General features: G+C 32.7%; 3 protein-coding genes and 1 long non-coding RNA gene across 5 annotated transcripts; 2 read left to right on the forward strand and 2 right to left on the reverse strand.

The window, feature by feature from the left end:
- Positions 1–216: 216 nt before the first annotated feature.
- Positions 217–2,004, reverse strand: LOC140834811 (NAC transcription factor 25-like). Its single transcript, XM_073199955.1, has 3 exons — positions 1,711–2,004; positions 1,221–1,528; positions 217–827 (listed from the first exon to the last, which is right to left on the reverse strand). Exons 1-3 carry the CDS (start codon positions 1,889–1,891, stop codon positions 315–317), a joined length of 1,002 nt encoding a protein of 333 aa, XP_073056056.1. The 5' UTR covers positions 1,892–2,004; the 3' UTR covers positions 217–314.
- Positions 2,005–6,576: 4,572 nt separating this feature from the next.
- Positions 6,577–11,694, forward strand: LOC140834808 (COP1-interacting protein 7-like). Of its 2 annotated transcripts, none has more exons than XM_073199949.1 (9): positions 6,577–6,932; positions 7,059–7,238; positions 7,582–7,715; positions 7,998–8,053; positions 8,148–8,197; positions 8,288–8,440; positions 8,891–9,117; positions 9,324–10,903; positions 11,003–11,694. In XM_073199949.1, the coding sequence occupies exons 1-9, from the start codon at positions 6,874–6,876 to the stop codon at positions 11,126–11,128; spliced, it is 2,565 nt and encodes an 854-aa protein (XP_073056050.1). In that variant the 5' UTR covers positions 6,577–6,873; the 3' UTR covers positions 11,129–11,694. The 2 variants fall into 2 exon arrangements, with proteins under 2 accessions (XP_073056050.1, XP_073056051.1); XM_073199950.1 differs by having other exon boundaries at positions 8,001–8,053.
- Positions 11,695–18,502: 6,808 nt separating this feature from the next.
- LOC140834824 (uncharacterized) lies at positions 18,503–21,811 on the forward strand. The gene is made up of 8 exons (XM_073199968.1): positions 18,503–18,841; positions 18,942–19,037; positions 19,127–19,250; positions 19,348–20,542; positions 20,616–20,781; positions 20,865–21,029; positions 21,098–21,250; positions 21,436–21,811. Exons 1-8 carry the CDS (start codon positions 18,620–18,622, stop codon positions 21,628–21,630), a joined length of 2,316 nt encoding a protein of 771 aa, XP_073056069.1. The 5' UTR covers positions 18,503–18,619; the 3' UTR covers positions 21,631–21,811.
- Positions 21,672–22,880, reverse strand: LOC140834825 (uncharacterized). The gene is made up of 3 exons (XR_012118762.1): positions 22,857–22,880; positions 21,973–22,366; positions 21,672–21,874 (listed from the first exon to the last, which is right to left on the reverse strand). It is a non-coding gene; the product is annotated as an uncharacterized lncRNA (long non-coding RNA).
- Between the last annotated feature and the right edge of the window lie 1,423 nt (positions 22,881–24,303).

The following is a 24,303-nucleotide window of genomic DNA, read 5'->3' on the forward strand; positions in this document are numbered from 1 at the left end:
TTTGAAAAATTAAGAGAAAATGGGGTTTATTTATAGACAAATGGCTGGGTTCGTAAAAAAAAAATATATATATATATATATATATATATATATATATATATATATATATATATATATATATATATATATATATATATATATATCTGTGTGTGTGTGTGATGAACAAATCATTTTGTACTTAAATACGCTCTAAATTCTAATTGTAAGATAGTAAAATATTTATTTAAGTTTTTAATAATAATTATCGCATTAAACTGCATTTCATATCAATAGGAGCATTATATGGATCTATAAAGTCAGCATGATGATGTTAATCACGACGATGCATAATCCCATCCCTTGGGAAATGGGTTCTGGTGTGATTGTTGATTGAGCAACGAAACAGAAGAACTGTCGGACCCATCATTTCCATTATCTAGGATTTGATTGTCGATATTGTTAATATCCTGATTAGCGCCATGCATTGTTTGATCCTTCCTCGAAAATATCCCACTGTTGGATTCCAATCCAATCCCATATTGAGAGGAAATTATGTTGTCTGGCATCGATGCGGATAACGTGTATATTATGTGTGGATTACTATGAATCCCGGATAACATGTCGTAACAGATCAATTTTCCACTATCGTCTTGTACGAAATTGTGATCCGAGCTAGGTTTAACAATCCCTGGATTGAGATTATGAAACACGCCCATGGTTTGTGAAGGAATTGAAACAAACATGTCTTCCATGTTGGATCGATCACCTTGTTCGCTTTCGGCTACTGGTCTGGTACTGCTGCTAGAGGTGTTTTTCTTGAAAATCCGGCATAAAACCCAATCATCAAGCTATATAGTTCATACCCAGAAAATCGATCAGTAAAAAATTAATTACATTGAATCTAGCTACTTATATGGTGATTAAAAGATCTGCCAACATCTCTCATGTCTATCTTTCCTGTTTAATGAAATGGTAACATAAATTATGACACGACGAGTAATTAAAATTTGGAAACAATATCCTTACATAACGTTGTTCTCTTTGAAATTATTCCATTTTACTGTTTTAGTTTCATTTTTCCCCAAATTATGTAACATTTCGTGCAACAAATTTTTATTTAAAAAAAACTTATTGCTTTGGAAAAAGTAAGATGAGGAAAAGGGAAAAATACCATGACTTTAGATTACCATAATCCATATTTCTTGATAAGGTAACTTTTTTCCTTAGAAGCAATTACTTACCCTCAAAGATCCTTTGCTGCTAACGGGCATTCCAGGGGCCTTAACGTTGAAATTATTTTCAAGAAGACGATATTCATGCATTATCCAATCGGTCTTAATGCCCTTTGGTGGCTTCCCACAGTAGAAAACTAAAGCTTTCTTCACCCCAACCTTTTGGATCTGATCCTTGGAGGTGAATACGGGCTTGTCCGTGCCCGTGGCCTTCCAATAGCCCGAAGTGGCTGCCCGATTCGGCCGGGCTCCGTTAGGGTATTTCCGGTCTCTCGGGCTGAAAAAGTACCATTCTTGTTCTCCAAAACTCGCCTTACCTAAAACCAAAGGAATCAACGATGTTACACAACTAATACCAAGAGTTGAAGTTAATGGAAAACAGACCATCGATTGATTGGATTGGAGGATTCAAATCGTGAGATGTACATGCACATGTACATACATATTAGTATATTACATATAAACGCATATACATATATATACTAATATACATACGTACTTGGAAGTTCCCATGGATCATATTTATAGAGATCAACTTCTGCTATGATTGTGCTTGCGGGCAAAGGCTCGGAGGCAGCTTTTTTCTTGAGATAGTGAACCACAAGCTCCTCATCCGTGGGGTGGAAACGAAACCCTGGAGGCAGATGCGGTTGCCCGCAGCTCGAACTCGGGCTCTCCATCGATATTCAGATTTTCTAAGAATTTATATATGATACCTAACCTGTACTATAGATTCTGTAGCTCACACTTTTTTTTTTGGATATAAAAGAGAAGAATTTTCTAAGGTTTAACCGTGAAAGAATACAAAATGATGAACTGCGGTTGCGTAGAACGACTAACCTTTTATATATATATAGTTTTGATAGAGTAAACACACATTGTAGATATCTATGTGACCACGGTTGAGACGACGTCTAATACATCATTGTGGACACCTATATGACCATCGCTAAGATGAAGTTTATTATATCAAATAGACGAACGTCACATCATCTTAGCCGATGATCACATAGATATCCACAATGATTGATCATCATATCAAAACTTTATATATATATATACACGACTGAATGGACCCGTTTTGTGCCTTTTTCTAAGATAAAATGTTTTTGGTTTTATATGATTAATACATAAAACAAGTTAAAAATCATAGCGACATCATATGCATGATGAAAATAATTGATATGTAGCATAAGATATGAGCTAGCAAGTTAAACAGTCATTTTTATACAAAAATTTTAGATTTTTTTTTTCAGAAGAAAATATTATTATTATATTTTTACTACTGAAGATATTTTCAGATAAAATATAACGGAGGCGTGTGGGGAGCACAAAGACCAGAAAAATGGAAAGAGTCTTGTACGCTTTTGATTTCATGTCATGCGTTTATTATGTAACAGTAACAGACAATATCTCATAACCAATGGGTTGGCAGTTCCAAACGCGGACAACCCCATATGTTCATGTATTGATTCGCTTTAGTATGATCACTTGCGGTTTCATGTCCACGTCTGATGACGATGTTGGAGTTAAGTTACAATAACAATCAGTCATGACTTAATTAGCACTTCAATTTTATTCGGAAAATTTGTAATTTCTGATTTATACGTCTGTTTTTTTGTACTTCTGACGTATGTTGTTGTCAAAATTGAATCTTCATATGTAAATTTCAAATTTTGACAATTTTCGCATGTAAATTTCAAATTTTGAAAAAAAAAAAAACACATAGAACAAAAACATATACTGAAATTTGACGACATGCATGAGCAAAATCATAAAAATTCAAATATAAAAAACCGAAGTTACAAATTTCTCATAGTATTCAAATATCAAATATCATTTTTTACCCAAAAACCAGTAATCTTTTCTAAAAAAAAAAACTACTTATTTAATAATGATTTCTAAATTATTTGATAATGGAGATTTTATTTAGTCTTATTCCAATCCACCAAATCGTGCAAAAGGACAAGAGAAACAAGGCCAAATGTGGGGTTGTCTACATTGGCAAGTCAAAAGTTGCGGGAGTGTATATCATTTTAGTGCAGAAAGATAGACCATGAGCTGAAGTGATAAACTAGATATTGTTGTTTACGACATCGTGAGAACATATATGGAGAGAATTCGAGAGAATAAAATTCTTGACCAAAATGGTCAATTGGCCAGAAATACCCTAAGCATGGTGACACCTTGTAGCTTTCTCGTATGGGTTGGTTTCTCTTGATTTAGTTTTTTTTTTTTTTTTTTTTAGTGCAATGATCAAATATATGTAATAATAATAATATATACTAGCAAAAGCAGTCTTGTTAGACTCAATTAACTGGATTTTTAGTTGTTTAATCAGATTTATTATCTTAAAATTATATAAATGAGTCGAAGTTTCATTTTCATACATGAGATTTGGATGTGTGTATCAAATTTAGTTCAATACATGTGATCATTAGCATGAAAATTAAATAGATAACAAAAATAATAAGGTTTTCTTTAAAATAATAATAATAAGTTTTGGGAACTTTTAAGTATTGTAAAGTTCCTAGGACTGAGAATTCGTGGGGTATATAACAAGGAAGGGGACTTGCGTCTGATTCTTGATAAGCTTTCGAGTGGCTGATATTTACAGGAAAACCCACTATTTTGCCAGTTCTTAAGTGGGGTTCCTCCAATTTCATCGGCCCAATTTTGCTTTTAAGCTGACTAATGCCGGTCTCGAGATAACCATGGACTAGCAATTCTTAAATATTTTTACGCAATGTTTTGGACTTCCTCCAATTTCATCGGCCCATTCAATTTTATGTGTAGTTTTTATTTAAAAACTAAGATAACAAAATATTAGGTATAAATATGTTGAGTGACTAAAAAGATTGAAATAACATGTATATCTCAATAGTCTTATTTTTTGAAATAAGATTGAAATAACATGTATATCTCAATAGTCGATTTTTTACATAGAATTCAGACATTCTAAACTCAAAATCCTGACTCTGCTCGCGGGTAGCTAAAACCATAACCTAACCCATATATATATAATTAAGGTCGGATTCGAGGATGGTGTTGGTTCTTGGTGATTCAAACTTTATTATGATTCTTCTCTTCAGGGACAAGCAAAAGCAAGCTAATGGCAATATTGTGTCTCTATATATGGCCTATTTAACGATAAAGGGACGGGACTTTTATATATATATATATATATATATAGCTATTATCTTATTGGTCATTTGAAAATTGATAAGATTAACTACTCCGCAATAAGACAAATTCACCATGACTAGCTTTTTGAGTTTGGATCAAATTTCAAAAATTCTATTGAAACCGAAGAAAAAAGAATCATATTGAGAAAAGTGGCCCAATAAATTTAGTTTTATAACTTTTTGAATGAGAAAATTAATTACCATATGAGAGAGATCTAAATGTGAGTACAACCCATATATATATATATATATATATTATTATTTTGTTAAAGGGATAATATATACTTTCGAATGTTATTTATTTGTTTTTAAAAAATATATATATATTATTATTTTGTTAAAGGGATAATATATACTTTCGAATGTTATTTATTTGTTTTTAAAAAAAATTATATGGGTTGTACTCACATTTAGATCTCTCTCATATGGTAATTAATTTCCTCATTCCAAAAGTTATAAAACTAAATTTATTGGGCCACTTTTCTCAATACTAGTACAACGACGCACGCGTTGCGTGCTTGTACAATATGTTTTTATAATTTATTTGATTTATATTTAAATGAGGATCAAAATATTTTTATAAGAAATAATGAGTGGCTACATTATAATTTTGATATATGAACTAAAAAATAAATTAAAAAAGAATAAAAAAGACCCAAGCAAAAATTGAACCTACAACCTCATGATTAAGAAACATAGGCTTTATCCACTAAACTACATGTGACTTGTTTTTATTTTTTAACACTTTATTAATATATATAGAGAGTGGGGGTGAAGGGTATTTTAGGTATTTTAAAAAACAGACCAAGAAAGTTACTCTAATCTACTCAGCCTTAATAAATAGTAAGAGATGATTCTTTTTTCTTCGGTTTCAATAGAATTTTTGAAATTTGATCCAAACTCAAAAGGCTAGTCATGGTGAATTTGTCTTATTGCGGAGTAGTTAATCTTATCAATTTTCAAATGACCAATAAGATAATAGCATTAAATTAAGAAGATAACAATTATTTATTTTGTGCACTCCACCAATCTTTCCCACAAGGGACAAGGACGACCCAACTAACATGTCTCCAATTCGTGGGATCAAACAACTTGTATTTATTTATGGTTCACTGATTAACTCGGCAGGGTTATCATCGTTAATGGTTTCTATCGAAGGTTAATTTTCGAAAAATTCTTGGATGATTCGAATTTTTATCTACCAAGAGTAGCTCAACTTAGATTAATTTCTGCAAAATTTTATTTGATGTTATCCTTGAATATTATATCTTGATTTTCTTCAACTTTACATTGTAAAATTTACATTTCTATTGCGAATAATAATATGTAAAATTATATGTTGCAAATCTTTTAAATATGTTAGTCTTTTTTATGTTGAAATAACCACAGTCAGTCATTATCATTCAATACGTACGGGATAAACTTCTCATACTAATTAGTCTGCAAACAATGTTAAGCATTCTGGGTTATGCGACATAAACACCTGAGAAAATGTTTATATGAGAAATCAAATATTGATCAAATACTCACATAATTCATTAATCAAACACTCCTATAGTTCAGCCAATCATACATCTTGAAAGACTTTAAATAGATTAAGACAAAAATTTATGTGAGACGGTCTCACAAGTCGTATTTTGTGAGATGTATATCTTATTTGGGTAATCCATGAAAAAGTATTATTTTTTATGCTAAAAGTATTACATTTTATTGTGAATATCAGTAGGATTGATCCATCTCACAGATAAAAATTCGTGAGACCATCTTACAAGAGACGTATTCATATATTAATCTTGCTCAAAATTTGTATGCTTGGTTATTCACAATCCCTGTTGCATCTTTTTCACATACAGGATGCGTTTCTTTTTCATTAACACCTCTAATTATTAGTGAGTGACACTATATGTTAAAATGTCCTTTTTTGTTTAATTCAATACTTAAATACGACTCGACATTCCTTTTATAAAAAAGACTCTTAAAAATTAAATATTATAAATTACAAAGACAAAGGTATAAATTATATAAATTTTAAAACAATTAAAACAAAATATCGCCAAAAAAAGTTTAATTTCCTGAACTAAATTTTAATTTTTAAATTTTTTTTTTTCAGATCAAACTCATATATGGATCGTCCTCGTCGAAACAGTTCGATCTCAAACCTAATTAACTCAGTAATTGCGAAATAATGGAGAGAGGTGGGGACAACGTGAAGATTGGGTCCCATTTCCGTATCGTTCAATCGAGAAAACCACTCCTTTAATCAAACTCTCCGAACCCATTTCCAACTCCATTGCCTTCTCTTTCACCAGTTTAACACACAGTTCCCATGTGGGCCGCTGCATCAATTCTCGCTGGCTTTTTCTCATATCCAGTTAAGACTCCGAAAAGTTTGTAAATGTCACATTCAATGAACTCGTACACGTAACATATTACAGTCTTCGAAGTTCATTAATTCGCCATCTTTCTTGATTGTGAGTATGGATTCGGAGACCCTTCTCGATTATGCTCTGTTTCAGCTCACGCCTACAAGAACAAGGTGCACTTTTATTGCTGTCCTCTTTGGTGCAAATATCGTTAAATGTTGTTTTTATTCAGTTCTTTAGTCGAAGTTTTGATAATTTGTTCGCTTTTTTATGTGGGATTTGATGAAATTGGAAAAAAGATGCGATCTTGTGGTTTTTTCTGGGAAGACAAGCGAGAAAATTGCATCTGGACTTGTGGAACCGTTTATCTCTCACTTGAAATATGCAAAAGATCAGATTTCAAAAGGTGGGTATTCTATAAAAATTCGTCCACCTGCTGCTGATGATGCTTCATGGTTCACCAAAGCCACATTTCAGAGGTAATTTAACACGCTTTCGAACCTCACTCAAGGAGATCTATGTCCAGATGTTGATGCAATATCGAAATATATGTTTCTGTCGCTGTGAAATGTTCATTGTTTCTCGTTTAATTGCAATAGTTTTAGTTGAAAGTGGTGATAGCTTTTAGTACTTAAGCGGGTAACCATCTTTAGGTGACTAAATTACAAATGTCGAAGATGAAATTTGAGATCCATATCATAGGAAGTCACTTCTAGGGTTGGGATCATACTCTTCAATGAGTTTTATGAGAGGTTTTATAAGCGTCTCAAAGAAGACACAATTTACTAACACAAACTTGCTTTCTTTTCCCTTTCATTGCAGATTTGTGCGCTTTGTGAGCACGCCTGAAATTCTTGAAACAGTTGTTCGAATAGAACGAGAAATTTCACAGATTGAAAGTGCAATTCAATCTAATGAAGTTCTTAAGAAAGAGATGACAGAACATCCAGGGGAAGGTAAGTTGCTCATTGAAAGTATATGGTATACTTGTACATTGGTGAACACTCTCTCTTTCCCTTTGTGAAAAAAATAGGGTCCTGATATGAAGTTTATGTTCCCTTTTACATGAAACTGCAAAATTTGAACCTAAAACATGTTTCACGCTTTCTAGTTCGGTGATGTTTCACTCTTGGCAAACATTTTTATCAGTCTTCAAGTCTGATGGCGATATCTTGATCTATCACTGTGTGTATAGTGTTGGATTGTTTATTTATTTACCAAGCTACTTGTTTCATCAGTAGGAAGTTTATCGGCTGCTGATGGGATCATGAAGAAGTCAGTCAATTCCTCAAAGGTATTTTTATTTTGATGTCAATAAGTGGTTAGTAGTTCAGAAGATCTTTGTCACTTCCCCCATGACACGTTATATTTCCTCGTGGCTCTTCCAGTCATCCTCTGAAGAAGGACTTAATGGGGCTGCTCCAGAAGAAAATTCCAGGTATCTGATCTGCCACTTGTCAAATATAGTGCATCACTACTGTATTTTATAGCTCTGTCATCTGAATCAATGAGGTGTTGTTCTGGGTAGGATTCGCCTTCAACGTGTTATGGATACTCGAAAAGTATTGCTCCAGAAAGAGCAAGCCATGGCTTATGCTCGTGCAGTTGTGGCAGGATATGAAATGGACACAATTGATGATCTCATTTTCTTTGCAGACACATTTGGAGCCACACGTTTGAGGTGAACTTTTGTTGATCTTCCTTTTGTGTGTGTGCGCGCGCGCGCGGTTTCTTACAGATATGCTTCAAAAACCTACTTCCCTATTTGCTTACAATATCCATGTTCTTATTTTCGTCTTTCCATTTCAAAGTCTTTGCAGGAGGAAAAAGAATGCTTAATTTTTGTTATCTATTGTTTTCGTTATATCACTTGTTCTACAAATAAGTTTTGTTTCTCCACATGTTTTACACTGTGGAACAAAGTTCATGTGTCAGTTATTTGTAGTCTGGCCCAAATATAAGAACCTAAATGCTAGGCTAGGATATTGATTTCTTTAATCTTTCAAATATTTTCCTCAATAAGAGTTATTTCTTGAATAGTAACCCTTTTTAATGAGCATTATCTTATATTGTTAGAGGCGGATTTTTTAAAAAATGTTTGTCTTTCTTATCAAAACTTTTCTTTGTATAGAGTAGCATGCATTGATTTTAAGGAGCTATACAAGCAGAAGCATTCAGATGACCAATGGATGGATGAATTAGCTGCAATGCAAGCATCTGCTGCAACTGAATTCTCATACATGGGAGCACCTGGAATTTTGCTCGCAGGTGAAAATATTCCCGGCAACGGTATTTCCATTGGCTTGTCTGAAGCTCTACCTGATTTGGCTTCCACTCCAATTTCAGATGGAAGTAAAGGTACATTTTACTTCTTTTCTTTTTGTTTGTTCGAATCCTTGACTGGATGTTTTTGTCTGTTAATGCTTAGTTTGAGATGTTTATCCTCTCAATCTCTTAATCGTTTATGATTACTGTTTTATGAGAACTTTGTGATCAAATATTATCATATTATTTTGGACCTTTCTGGGACGTATGTGTTAAATCTCTAAATTTTTCTCCCACAGCGAGTAATCTACCCACACCAGAACAGACAACTCAGCCACAATTACAATGGATGAACCAGATGCCACAATATATGTACAACTTCCAGGGTTATCCTTTTCCAGGGATGCAGCCATATTATCCAGGGCAAATGGGATGGCCATCTCCTGGTGGGATTGTTCCACAATTCAAAGATAGTCAAAACCGGAAATCACACAAGAAGAAAGAGAAATCTGTGGATGCAAAAGGAACTGATACATCTGAAGAGGATGAACAAACTGAATCTAGTGGCTCCTATTCTGGGACTGATTCCAAAGATGCTAAAGAGAGTGACCAGAAGCATTCTTCAAAGGGGCAAGGATATGTTAAAAAGAACAAGAAAAAGTCCTCCAAAACAGTCGTTATCCGAAACATAAATTACATAACTTCCCAGAGGCACAGTGGAGAGGAGAATGAAATATCGGATGGTTCATTAGGAGGGGCTTTTCCATTTGATGAAGATTCCATTAGAGAGGGGGTAGACAGTGCACTTGCAAAAGCACGTAAAAATAAAGGGCAACGGGGAATCCATGTGGAGAATGGATCGAACGGTTACGATGAACAAGATCCAGAAAGTGGGTTCGAAGCTAATATTTCGGAAGGAAAAGTAAGTAGTACTTGGGATGCTTTTCAGAATCTTCTAATGAGTCACGAGGAGCCAACTTCTAATGGCACGCCTATAGACTTTGAATCAGAGAAAATTAAGAAACAACCTTTGAATGCTGATGATTCTGTTCTTGCCATTCAGAGAGGTGGAGACTATGATGGAACAGACATGTCAGATTATATGAACGGTGAAAATATTCGGCCCGGTATAAAGAAAACTGTTTCTCAAGATGAGAGTGCATTGTTTTCACGACAATTAGAGGAATCAAGAACAAGCCAGCTGGGAACTCCTGCAGATTTTGCTGCCGAATCTTCTGTTCTGGAAAACCAGAAAGGCGAAGATTGGTTTGTTGCAAATCCGTCCCAAGTTTCAAGAACAAGTGACATTAAACGAGTAGAATTTAATTATCATGACACCACGCCCTATGAAGGGGGCTTCGTTAAAAAAGAAACAGCTGTAAAAACTCCCATGGTTGATGATTCCTTTATGATACAGTCTAGATCAGCAGTTGATGAAGCTTATGTTTCTGACTGGAAAACTGATATTAGCATGGTCCCAGAAGTTGAAAAATCGACACATCCCGGAATCGGAGATTCGAAAATTTCCAGGGTTGAAAAATCTACATCCATTGAGCCTGATGACCTTTGTATGTTTCTTGTTAGGGAGTCGCAGGACTCAACGGGCGCATCATGGACTCCAGAAATGGATTATCAACTTTCAGTTTCTTTCAATGAAGCTGATAAAAAATCTCCAACCGTTGAAGCCAGTGGTCAAGTGGGAAAAGGACTTCCTGTGAATGGTAAGAGCACCAATGGCAAGAAGACTTTAAGCTTCCCTGCAAAAAATCCTAAAGCTTTGTCAGGATCTCTTGTTAAGAGTAAGACTGACCCTTTATCCAAGAGCAAGAAAACATCTTCCTCGAGTAGATCAACGGTTCAAAAGAGCAAGCTTGAAATGGTATGACAAGCATGTATTTTCAAAATGATTCAGACTGTTATTTATCATCCTCCATTATTATTGTTTGACATCGCGTAAGATGCATTTTTTTCCTTGCAGGAGGAAGAGGAGCGCAGAAGAAAGGAAGAATTGTTGCTTGAGCGCCAGAAGAGAATTGCTGGAAGAACAAATGCTCAAGGCTCCACTCCTGCAGCAACTAAGAAAATCCCAGTTGCTAAGAAGTAGAACAGCTCTTTCAAAGCTTAAAAAATAGGCCTCAATCCACCGTGCATGAATTTTTAAAGATAAGTCATCCTACAACACGGTCCAAAGCAGAAAATCAGTGCATCTTGTCACCTATCGAGAAAATGCTCAAGTGAGATGTTTTGAGCTCAATTCGACGTGTATCCATCGATGCTCTTTCTTCCATTCATTCTGCCTAGCTCCTTGTACAGTATCATTTCCTGTTTTTGCCTTCCACATCCATTTACCCAGTCTTCCATCTGGTTTAGATTGTTCAGAAAACAAAAACGGATACGTGTGTGGAATAAAAATGCACAGGTGCGTGAGCAATGTCGTGAGATTATAATTCTTTTTCCACTGGGGAGAGGATGAACCCAGAAATTTAAATCTTTTGGATGGGTTTTGTTCCTTGGTAATTTTAAAGAGCATTTGTTATTAAATTTACATGGGGTTTGTATAAAACGTAAACAAGTTGTGTGAAAGTTTGTGTGATAATTCACGTTGATACATATTTGTCGATTTTTTAAGTTTCTTGCTGTTTGCCCACATCAATAAATAATAGTTTACTATTTCTATTTTCCCTTTTCTTTCGGTCTGCATGTGCAATTATAATTTTGCGCTTTAATAGTGGTAAAGCATTTTATTTATATGTAAGCTCTTATTTGTCCAATCAGAATTCAAGTCATGGGGTCGGATTCGGAAATGGATGTAACAGAGATTGGTTTGAGGTTAAAAACATTTCACCCAACATATGCATGCAATGGCCGTGGGTTTGGAAGTCGGGTATCTGCCCAAAGCATTTTTTAGTTTTCTGGATTTTTGTAAGATTACATCAAAAGAAATTATGTTAGGTTTTTCCATTAATTTAATATACTAGAAAAAGAAGTTGTTGAACAGGTGTTTTTGTTGACATACCAGCAACATTATATTGTCATATATCGTATTGACTATTAATTATATATTTATTATTATTGTTTTGTTTTTATCTAAAACTTTTTGTTAATAGCTGGTGATGTTATTTAAGCCAGAATGTCCACCTTCGAATATTTCAAAACAACGACTTGCAAACTAATTAAGCTACCGACGTACATATTTTTGTTATATAATAATATACATATCTTTCATATATATATATATATATATATATATATATATATATATATATATATATATATATATATATATATATATATATATATATGGTGTGTTTGGTTGAGTGGATTAAATAAGGATAGATTAATAGTCAAATATTTATCGTTAAAATTTTAAGTTGTTTTAATAATCATTTTGACCCGGTTTAAGATCCAATTTTATGTATAACTATTTGATTAATAAAATTAGATCTTAAACCGGATCAAAATAATTATTAAAACATCTTAAAATTTTAACGATAAATATTTGACTATTAATCTATCCTTATTTAATCCACTCAACCAAATACACTTTATAGTATTATTATTCCAAAAAGAAAATTTTGACAGCCCAACAATATTGTTAGATGTAACGACGTAAAAGTTTTCTTAAAAATAAAATGCTCATCTCTACATTAAAATTTTATTTTTATGTCAGCTCTTATTGAGCTACAACACATGCACTATCTGTGTTGCAGTGTAAAACGAAGCAAACTAATTAAAATCTATATAGCAAATTAAATTGAATATTTGAAAAAAAAATACCAAATATATTAGATATTTAAAATAAGGAAAAAAAGTCATCATAAATATTTATATTTATATTATGTATTCGATAGATGAAATAGTAAGTTTAATAATCTGTTATTTAATATAAATAATATATATATATATATATATATATATATATCTATTCTATACTATTATAAATATATGAGTTTGAATTGTGAATTTACTTGGTTACCCTTTTCCAACTATTACTTAATTAATGTCTTATTTATTTATTTAGGTGACTTTTCAATTTTCTTATCTAATTACCTAATTTGTTTAATTAATACATTTTATTTTATGATTACCCTTTTCCAAGTATTACTTAATTAATGTCTTATTTATTTATTTAGGTGACTTTTCAATTTTCTTATCTAATTACCTAATTTGTTTAATTAATACATTTTATTTTACTATGCATTATTTGACATCAATACATTTTCTAAGCTTTATAATAAAAAATGGTTTGAACTTAATTTTTTTAAATTTCAAGTTACATGAATATATAAATTTTTGGTTAGCTGTTCGGATTTAATTTTTAAAATTTCAAGTTAAAAAACATATATGTTTTATACCTAAAAATAGTTCAAACTTTATTTTTTAAACTTCAAGTTAAATGAACATATATATAAATTTATGGTTATTATTTTTTAAACCTACAATAAGTTTTTCTATTTTTAATATATTTTCTATATTTTATAACCAAAAATGATAAGGATTTAATTTTTTAAACTTCAAGTTACATGAACATATAAATTTTTTGTTAGATTTTTTGTTAGCTGTTCAGACTTAATTTTTCAAACTTCAAATTAAATAAACATATATGTTTTATAACCAAAAATAATTTAAAATGTATTTATTAAACTTCAAGTTAAATAAACATATAAATTTGTGGTTAGTATTTTTTAAACCTATAATATATTTTCTATTTTTATTAATACATTTTATTTTATGATTACCCTTTTCCAAGTATTACTTAATTAATGTCTTATTTATTTATTTAGGTGACTTTTCAATTTTCTTATCTAATTACCTAATTTGTTTAATTAATACATTTTATTTTACTATGCATTATTTGACATCAATACATTTTCTAAGCTTTATAATAAAAAATGGTTTGAACTTAATTTTTTTAAATTTCAAGTTACATGAATATATAAATTTTTGGTTAGCTGTTCGGATTTAATTTTTAAAATTTCAAGTTAAAAAACATATATGTTTATACCTAAAAATAGTTCAAACTTTATTTTTTAAACTTCAAGTTAAATGAACGTATATATAAATTTATGGTTATTATTTTTTAAACCTACAATAAGTTTTTCTATTTTTAATATATTTTCTATATTTTATAACCAAAAATGATAAGGATTTAATTTTTTAAACTTCAAGTTACATGAACATATAAATTTTTTGTTAGATTTTTTGTTAGCTGTTCAGACTTAATTTTTCAAACTTCAAATTAAATAAACATATATGTTTTATAACCAAAAATAATTTAAAATGTATTTATTAAACTTTAAGTTAAATAAACATATAAATTTGTGGTTAGTATTTTTTAAACCTATAATATATTTTCTATTTTTTTTAACAAAAAATGATTCATACTTAACTTTTTTAGCTTAAAGTTAAATGAATATATAAATATGTCATTATCTCATTTATATTTATCTATAACACTCATCCATACATTTTTAGTGATCTATTATTTGATTTGCATATGGTTTCGATATATAAATTTAGCTTAAATAAATATTTGTAGATGTTGGTGCTTTATTGTTTTTGAAATAATTGTGAGGACATCACGATGTGAATAATTTTAGTTTTTTATTTTTTGTAATAATAATAATAATGTATTGTGATTTCACCGACTTATTAAAATGAACATACTCATATAATATTGCTCTAACGTTTATTGATTTGATTGATTTATATACGATTAATGTATATTTTTATTTTTTAAAATTTAAGTTAAATGAACATATTAATTTTTACTCAGAAGTTCAAACTTAATTTTTTAAACTTCAAGATAAATAAAGTTAATTTATTTAATTAATAGATTGATACATCATTATGCCTTATTTTCCCTATTATTAGTTAATAATTGATATATTTTTAATTTTATTTAGTTTATTTATTTATTTAATTGATACATAACGTTAACTATGCATTATTTCAAATAAAAATTTGAATGCTATTAATATTTCTTACATATTTTTTTATTATGCATTCTTTCACATGAAAAAGCAGGCTATTATTAATATTTTTTAAAGGTATATTTTCTATGTTTCATAACAAAAAATAGCTCAAACTTAATTTTTTAAACTTCAAGCCAAATAAACATATACGTTTTATAAGCAAAAATGGTTCGAATTGTATTTTTTAAACTTCAAGTTAAATGAACATATAGATTTGTGGTTAGTGGTTCAGAGAATAAAATATAAATCAAACAAAGAGAAGAATTTTGTTTTCTGTTATATATTTTATTTATTCAACAATGAGCCTAATATACATATGAAAAAAACCATAAAAATAACAACAATATTTGACCACTAAACCATGAAATAACAAATATGCTAAGATAATTATTTTCTGTAATACTTTGTTAATAGTAAACAATGACTAACAAACTTTATTTGACAAGTCAGATAACTAAGTACTTCGACAAACCTTTAACAATTCAATAATATCTCCCTTAAACCGATAAAGTAAACATCGGCTTAATAAGAACATCATCCCTCAAATTTGTTTTGTAGTATGCTAATACCAAGTAGCTCCCTTAGTTTATGAAATGCAGACAGTTTCAGGGACTTGGCAAACATGTCAGCTACTTGGTTTTCACTTTTGCAATAGATGAGATCAATTGTTTCATTCTTTGTGAAGTCACTTAAAATTGATATTTCACATCAATGAGCTTGCTTCTTCCATGGAGGACTAGATTCTTTGATAGTTTTATGACTGAACTATTATCATAATAAATTGCAAAAAGATCATGATTCTTGAATTTAAGCTCTTCAAGAATTTTTCTCAACCAAATAGCTTGACATGCACGTGAAGTTGATGCAACAAATTTAGCTTCAATGTTGATAAAGTAACAATTGATTGTTTCTTCGAAGTGCATGGAACAACCGCTTGATCTAAGAAAAAAATCATATCCTTAAGTTCTTTTTCTATCATCTCGATCTCCTTCAAATCTGATTGTTCTCCTTTCTTATAGTAGAGACCAAGTTCTTGTGTTCGTTGTCGGCATCATAAAATCCTCTTAACAACTTAAAAATGCATTTCTGTAGGATTCTCAATGTATCTGCTTATGAGACTGAAAGAATACATAATATCCGATTACTTGTAATATGTGTTGTCAATCTTCTTTCCTTCACAAATTTTTGTTATCTTCAAACCATAGTCTACGGGAGTACTTGCATAATTACACTTCTTCGTATTAAATCTGCACAAAACTTTTTGAACACGTTTCTTTTGTGAAATAAAAATCTCATAAGTAGATTGAACTACTTCATACCAAGAAAATGATGCATCTTGCCAAGATCCTACATATCAAGCTCAACCATCATGGACTTCTTAAATTTTCTAAACATGACACTATCATTTTCAGAGAATATAAGATCATTAACATATAAACAAACAGTGAGATTTTTCCTTCATCTTCAATTTTGTACAAAGTTTATAATCATATGAACTTTTTTGAAAACATACCTTAAAAAATAAGTCTCAATTCGACTATACTAAGCTCGTGGGACTTGCTTTAACCCATACAAAGTTTTTTTCAATTTATACACTTTATGCTCATTTCCAACTTAATATAACAAGGAGGTTGATGAATACATATATGTTCTTCCAAGTCTCCATGTAAGAACGTCGATTTCACAGCCAAATAGAAGATATACCATGAATATTGCGCTATTAAGTCAATTACCAATAATACCGAAAGTTTTAATAGGTATTCATTCACCCCCTCTAAACATCTAGCCGGTCCTAACAACATATGAGATTGAGTACATGCTGATAGTCATAGACTAAAAAACGAAAGCTAGCGAAATCCATCATTCATTGTTGCAATTGCAATTATTAAATAACAAAAGGACACTTGGTTATTGTATGTTGTTGAATTAGTTAAATATAATTTGACATAACATATTGATAAAATAATGAATTCCTTCAAAATCATTGCTTAAGAATTGATATGTGCATTAACCGATATTTGAACAGTCGTTTATTAATTATTTTAATTTAAATTATTTAAATTGTGTTTGTTTCATCCTTTTATTTTAATTTCAATTTAGTTTATTAATTTATTCAAGTTTTTGTTCAAGTTAATTAAAGAATTGTTTTTAATGTTGATTTGTAATATATCAAGTTTTTTCGGACGATATCCGTACATGTTATTAAAGCTTGACATGTACACAGAAATAACAAACAAAATTACATAACGAAAAGTAAATTATTTAAAATAAACATGTGAAAACATGTAAATTTAATATATGTAATTAATATGAATTTATAAAAAATATAAATTTCAATTTTATTTATTATATCAACTAATTTTATCTCAAATAAAATCGTTTCCACGTGCATCGCACGTGCACTGTTCTAGTATATATATATATATATATATATATATATATATATATATATATATATATATATATATATATATATATATGTTTGGATAAGTTAGCAAATATCCGTTGTCCCACTCTCGCACAAGTTATCCATTAAACATAGCTCAATAATAATTAAATCACATAACGACAGATCATGCCAATAAAACCCGAAAAGAAAGCTCCTACTCAGCTTTCTCCTTAAAAATCAGGAATCCATTTTCCAAAAAATAAAGAAAATCAAGAATCACATTATCCAAAATGGCTCACATTCTCTCTGAAAACAAAGGGAGAATTTGTCCATGGGAGATTTTACAATGCACAAACCATGTAGCGGCACTTCATTAATATTTTTACGCACTTTTCATTGAATGGTTCATCCGTAGAATTGTAGGTTTTTAAGTTGTTTTAATTTTGTAAATATTTTTTGGTCAAAGAATTGTGGGTTATTCTGTCAAACCCGAGGAAACTTACAGTTTGGTTATAAATATTAGTTGCATTTAGTCAGCCATGGCGATTGGAGCATTTTGTGGCATTGCGCCTTTCTTCTTCCGCAAGAAGCATTTAGAAATCAGGTTTATTTTTCTTTCCAGTTGCTTTTAATGTTCTCTCTCTTTAACCTTTCCCTTACCATTATGTTGTGGTCAAGCGCGAACCCATAACGAAAATATGCTCATAAGATGAAAAGTTGGATTTTTTTCCCATTTATTTAGCATGGCTCTTCCTCCCTCGGATGCTTTACCATATATAGTCATGATTCATACTGTAGCCACGATAAATTCATGAATTTTGATAAGAAATCACTTGATTTTTATTTTCTTGGAATATAATTTATGCATAAAGAATTTAAGTTGTTTTTTTCATTTGCATGGATTCAGGTCTGTAATGGAGAGATTTTTTTCCAAAGAATACACGCTTTGACAATTTCATGCACATGTTGATTGTGATTGTATATGTATCACAGTTTCTGGGTAAATTAAATGAAAAGGAATAACATATTTGGATATCTACACATTAAATTACCAAAGTTGGGAAACAGATTAGATAATAATCATGACAAATTGATCCTGGACAGGATTACCTTTGGTTTCATACCTGATACTAGGTTTTCCGACAATTTGGTTGATGTTCATTCTTGTTCCTCGAAATTCTATACTCGATTTCACGTTAAATCTATTTCTCATGTGCGTTTGTGTTATAAAATGACACGACAGAAAAAATCAGCGTCGAAAGTAAGCAAAGTGGCGCCGCAGCCAAAAATACCAGAGTCAGGGCCAAGAAAATCCTCTGCAATTGATATCAGAAGTACGACAGTTAGCTGCTCATATGGGGTGGCAACAAAAACAGAACTCAAGCACAAGATTTCTAGTTTCAGGGATTTACTTGATCTTTCTCCTTGTGTTGGCTCGGCTTCAATGAACGAGGCAAGACCCTTGTATTCTAAAGAACTCTATATTTTTTTTGGGAAAGTCAGAATAATTTTCTCCACAAAAACTCTAAGTATTAAATTTCTCTTTCCGACAGCTGCTCATATTGACCCTCAAGGATCTTCTTAAACTTTATCCGTGTATCAACCGAGATGTGACAGTATTAGAAATTGAACATGCAACGATGCATAAGGTTAGATTCACTTCATTACACTACACGCTTTGATATCAAACATGTTGCTGATATATTCATTGTAATAGTCTCTGAGTTGGCTATAACAGGCTATGAAACTCTTGTGTGATGCTCTAAAATCATTAGGAGATCTATGGGCAAAAGAGGAGTGGATGATCCAATGCAAATATGATTCGTCTATGGAATTTGAACACACTGATTTGGAGCAAATCGGTATCTATCATATGCACCATTTTGTTTCAAGACTAGGGAAAAAAAACATACGGTGTATCTTATTGACTAAATTTCTTGTTCCGAAATTTGAAACCAGCACTAGAAATGCTTGATGAAATGATAAAGCTAGCAAGAGAACGAATGTTTGATACTATGGATGAGGAGGAAGAGAGGACAGAATCTAGATGTGGGACGGCTACATTTGAAAAGGCTTTCTCTGAATCCTATTCGGAAAGTAAAATGTCTGTTTCGTCCTCTCCAGAAACGCCAACTTCAGTTCTTCCATGGAAGGCCCCAACTCAGATAGAGAAAACATCATATTCTCTGACTCTGCTCATTAGACCCAGAGTTCTGGAGATTAGAAAACTGAACTCCATTGATGTCAAGCACCTTTCTCTCGACATGTTCCCTCACACAGTTGTTCAAGATCCTAGATACCTTGTACAATTAAGCGAGACTGGAAAGGAGGATGAGGGATGCAAAACTAGAGAAGCTGATATAAATGAGGTTAACCACAATCTTGAGATGATAGAGAGGATCAATAATGTTGATGGCCCAGACTACGCAATGAAAGTTGACACAATCAAAGAAACATTGGTGAAATTGTCTCCACCAACACAACCTCCAGTGGCAACATTGTCTCCTATTGGGCTAACACTTCCATCTATGACATTACACAAATTGGCTCCATCACCACCACCACCACCACCACCCTGTGTGAAGCCTCAAAAACTAGTACCAACTCCACCGCCATCACCACCACAAATGGCATTAAGAGATGGTTCACCACCACTGCCACCCCATGTGATGTGTAGTGAAAGAGTATCTGCTCCACCACCGCTGCCACCCCCTGTGATGTCTAGTGAAATAGTATCACCAGCACAAATGATATCAAGAAATAATGCACCACCGCTGCCACTTCATGTGATGTCTAGTGAAAGTGTATATGCTCCACCACCACCGCAACCCCATGTGGTGTCTAGTGAAATAGTATCTGCTCCACCACCAGGAATGACACCAAGAAATGGTGCACAACCACCAACTCCGCCGATGGCAAAAGGAGCTGTTCCTCCACCCCCACCAGGGCTTGGTGGTGCCAAGAGCCTTCGTCTCGTGAAATCTGCCTCGAAATTGAAGAGATCATCCCAGATGTGTAATCTTTATAGACTTCTCAAGGGGAAAGTAGAAGGTTCAAGTGCAGATGTTAAGGTGTCAGGAAGAAAGGGTAGAGTTGGAGCTGCCTCTGGTGGAAAACAGGGAATGGCTGATGCATTGGCAGAGATGACAAAAAGGTCTCGATCCTTGCCATATATTGGTATGCTTTTATTGTGGTATAAAATTTGAACTTTTTTCCTGTTGACTCAGGTCCGCATACTTCCAAAAAATAGAAGAGGATGTCAAGAATCATGCAGAATCAATCAAGGAGGTGAAAAATGCCATTAATTCGTTTCAGACATCTGACATGGTCGAGCTTCTGAAATTCTACAAATACGTAGAATCTCACCTGGAGAAACTAACCGATGAAACTCAGGTCTGCTTAGGCAAGTTTTTTTTTCTTCTTGGTTTTGCTGCAGAATTATTGAAAAATCAGGTCATGAATTTAAATTTTTTCAGGTCCTAGCAAGATTTGAAGATTTTCCAACGAAAAAGTTGGAAGCTTTGAGGATGGCTGCAGCACTATACTCCAAACTAGATTCAATAGCCTCTACTCTACAGAACTGGCCAATAGTTTCGCCTGTTCGCCAACTCCTGGACAAGGCTGAGAGTTTCTTCAATAAGGTAATAAGATTTACTAATAAGTTATCCATTAAATATTCTTGTGACTAAGACCTTGTGATGACATCCAGATCAAGGGAGAAATCGATGCATTAGAGCGAACAAAAGATGAAGAAGCCAAGAAATTTCAGGGCCATAAGATAAAGTTTGATTTTGGCATTCTTTTACGGGTGAAAGAATTGATGGTGGATCTATCTTCAAGCTGCATGGAGTTGGCACTAAAGGTTAGCTCAGATCAAATTTGTTCTTGTACATTTCAAACTTACAATAAACATTTAATAACGAGTGGCTAGACGCAGTAACATAGGGAGAAGGGGTCAGGTCAGCATGTGCCATTCCAACTCTTTAAGTTTAAGCTTTTAGTCCGCCTTCTCTCGACCTGAACTAAATGTACTCCGGTGATATGCAGGAAAAGAAAGATGTCATTTCACGAGAAAAGAGTGAATTCAAATGTGAAAGGAGAAATAGCAGACCTGAAAAAATACTATGGAAGTCCTTTCAGTTTGCATTCCGAGTTTACTCATTTGCAGGTGGACACGATGACCGAGCAGACAAGCTTACAAGAGAACTTGCTGATGAAATTGAGACCGATCCTCTTCACTAATCATATAGACATCGAGGTAGAGGTACTTAATCAAGAAACTGCATAAATCTTTGGCTATTGCAAAGTGAATGCTCTTGAACAAAGGAGATCAAGTGAAGGAGAATAAGCTAAACTCTAGCTCTGTTGTTATGTGTATATTAAGACTTATGATTTATGAAACTTGTAGCAGTGTAGTTGTGTAGGTTGTGAGTATAATGCATCCTTCGAGTGTTGTGCACACGGTTAGTGATTTTTAGCTCCAACACTAGAGAACAGTATGATTCATTTGGATTAGAAAAAAAACGTACTTAGTTTCAAGAACTCAGAATTAACATCAAATCAAACTATACTTCACATTCTCACCTCAGAAACAGCATTTTCCTGGAAATTAAATTTGTCAGAGACTCCTGAATTCTTCAATTAATTCACCATCTAATTCTGCCCTTTCTGGCACATACTCAACCTATACTAGCTCTTGAACCTGTCAATTGATGACCATAAACAGAAAGTACTGATAAGATCCATGATAAAGCTGACATCATCTTAATCATGTCCATGTTATCACCATATTATTAAAACAGAAAAAAGTTTCATCTATAGTCAAAAGATAGATATTGTTTGTAGTTATTACACAGAGAAAAATAAGTGAACAACATTAAAGGAAAAAATGTTTTCAGAATAACAGTAAATCGTGATCATTCCTGGGCGCTTCTTGTGGTTTCTATAAGACGAGAAGATTCGGGCCTTTGTCACCAACCTAACAAAAAAGAGAGACTCGCTTCAGAATTATTACCTCAGCACACATAGTGGTTACAAATCGTGCATGAAATATACACATCAGAAGGAACTAATTGATAGGATGTGAAAAAAAGGTTAAGAAACACCAGGACACGTATATCTCATCATCAAAATAAATATTTCCAAGGGAAAGAAATAGATTATTTTTCTCGATATAGCAAGAGTATTAATTTTTTATTAGAATATAGGTGAATTGATCCGTCTCATAGAATTATGATCTAGTGAGAGGTCTCACGTGAAACCACTCTAACAAAATACGAAAAGAGACCTAAGGGTTTCATGATCAGCCGCTTCACTTTCAACGATCTTGAAAATAAAGAGGCAAGTATTATATAGTTCAGGTAAAGAATACCCCTACTCAGCCCAAAAAATGGCAAAAATAAATATGTTTAGAGACTCGAATTCCGTTAATTTTTCTACAACCACCGAAGAATCATGAGACACGTTACCTCGGTCATGATTTACAAGATCATTGGCTGATTTGTGGACTGTCCTATGGTGTTCCTATATACTTGTATTCCTAAGTGCAGTTCTGCAGGTCACTCAACACACAACTTGAGATATCAGATGCCCATAATTGATATTCCCTCCGGCCTCTACTATCATGGGTGGACAAGGAACTAAGTCTTCAAATTCTCAAGAATGAGTGAATATATATATAAAGACCGAAATGGTGAAGACATCCGAATATAGAGATTGTGTACTTGACCGAAGGAACTTATGAGCAATCGCCTGATGAAGAGGATCTTCTTTTTCATTTGACAACCTAATCTTATTTATTTAAAATATATTAGGGTTCTCTCCAATTAAATAACTTCACGACCAATTTTAAGACTAGAGTTTTCTGTGTTCTTTTCTTTTTAAGTTCTGCATTTTATCTTTCAATTATATAGTCACATCCTTGTTTTAGCCAGGTCAAAAAAAACCTTTGGATTTAATAATATACACCTATTCGGATTCTGCTCATCTGTATTTTTTGTCAACCCTTTACTATATAAAAGTTAAGTATGTTGTTAACAACGAGGCTAACATTTGTAAGAACTCAAAAGAATGTTTCAATATATGTGATGGTCGACATGTCAGATTTGCATTTTACCAAGGGAGAGGCCTTTAGTTCTTGTTTCTGTTGTCCTCTCCCAAACTTCACCCATTTTTATTTTTCGTAATAATTTAACTTAAATTAAAAAAATCCAAGCATACTTCCTAAATGTATTTCAAATAAGCTTGAAAGTTAATTTTCTATGTACTATTATTGACCATTGACTATAAAAGCACGTGTTAATAAAAAGTAGCCGTGGGAGTCCACAACTCTTTCCATCCTCTGTTCACATATGACATTATTTAAACCTCCCGCTGGCAGCTACTGTTGCATCAATCTACAAACATTATAGGCGAAAATGGAAGAAATAAAGCACGAGCACATACTAGTCAATGGGCTGAAGCTCCACGTGGCGCAAATCGGGAGCTCTTCCTCGCCGCCTGTGGTTTTCTTGCACGGGTTTCCTGAAATATGGTACTCGTGGCGCCACCAGATGATCGCCGTCGCCAAGGCTGGTTTCCGAGCTGTTGCTTTCGATTACAGAGGATATGGGTTGTCCGAACCGCCCCCGGAACCCGAAAAGGCATCTTTCTTGGACCTTTTGGCTGACCTCCTTGCTCTTCTGGATGCCCTTGTTCCTTATGGGTAAAGCAATCTTTACTACTATCATGCAGGCAAATTTTCTAAACTATATAATGAGTGAATTTGACAAGAAATCTCGCAATGGAATTGATACATAGGCAGTTACAGCCTACAGGATTAAGACCGTATATATCTTCCAAAAGTTGAAGTCCCAGCTCTGCTGATAATGGGCGAGAAGGACTACGCCTTCAAATATCCAGGAATGGGTGACTACA

Source organism: Primulina eburnea, chromosome 6 (genome assembly GCF_022965805.1).
Source record: "Primulina eburnea isolate SZY01 chromosome 6, ASM2296580v1, whole genome shotgun sequence".
Lineage (NCBI taxonomy): Eukaryota > Viridiplantae > Streptophyta > Magnoliopsida > Lamiales > Gesneriaceae > Primulina > Primulina eburnea.

Bases quoted from the DNA above. Each gene is read 5' to 3' on its own strand.
- LOC140834824 (XM_073199968.1), top strand. From the start codon at position 18,620: ATGACACGACAGAAAAAATCAGCGTCGAAAGTAAGCAAAGTGGCGCCG. The intron at 18,842-18,941 runs GCAAGACCCTTG...TCTTTCCGACAG, and splicing joins GCTCGGCTTCAATGAACGAG to CTGCTCATATTGACCCTCAA. The intron at 19,038-19,126 runs GTTAGATTCACT...TGGCTATAACAG, and splicing joins AACATGCAACGATGCATAAG to GCTATGAAACTCTTGTGTGA.
- LOC140834811 (XM_073199955.1), bottom strand. From the start codon at position 1,891: ATGGAGAGCCCGAGTTCGAGCTGCGGGCAACCGCATCTGCCTCCAGGG. The intron at 1,529-1,710 runs GTACGTATGTAT...CTTTGGTTTTAG, and splicing joins TGATCCATGGGAACTTCCAA to GTAAGGCGAGTTTTGGAGAA. The intron at 828-1,220 runs GTAAGTAATTGC...TGAACTATATAG, and splicing joins GCAGCAAAGGATCTTTGAGG to CTTGATGATTGGGTTTTATG.
- LOC140834808 (XM_073199949.1), top strand. From the start codon at position 6,874: ATGGATTCGGAGACCCTTCTCGATTATGCTCTGTTTCAGCTCACGCCT. The intron at 8,198-8,287 runs GTATCTGATCTG...TGTTCTGGGTAG, and splicing joins GCTCCAGAAGAAAATTCCAG to GATTCGCCTTCAACGTGTTA. The intron at 9,118-9,323 runs GTACATTTTACT...TTTCTCCCACAG, and splicing joins AATTTCAGATGGAAGTAAAG to CGAGTAATCTACCCACACCA.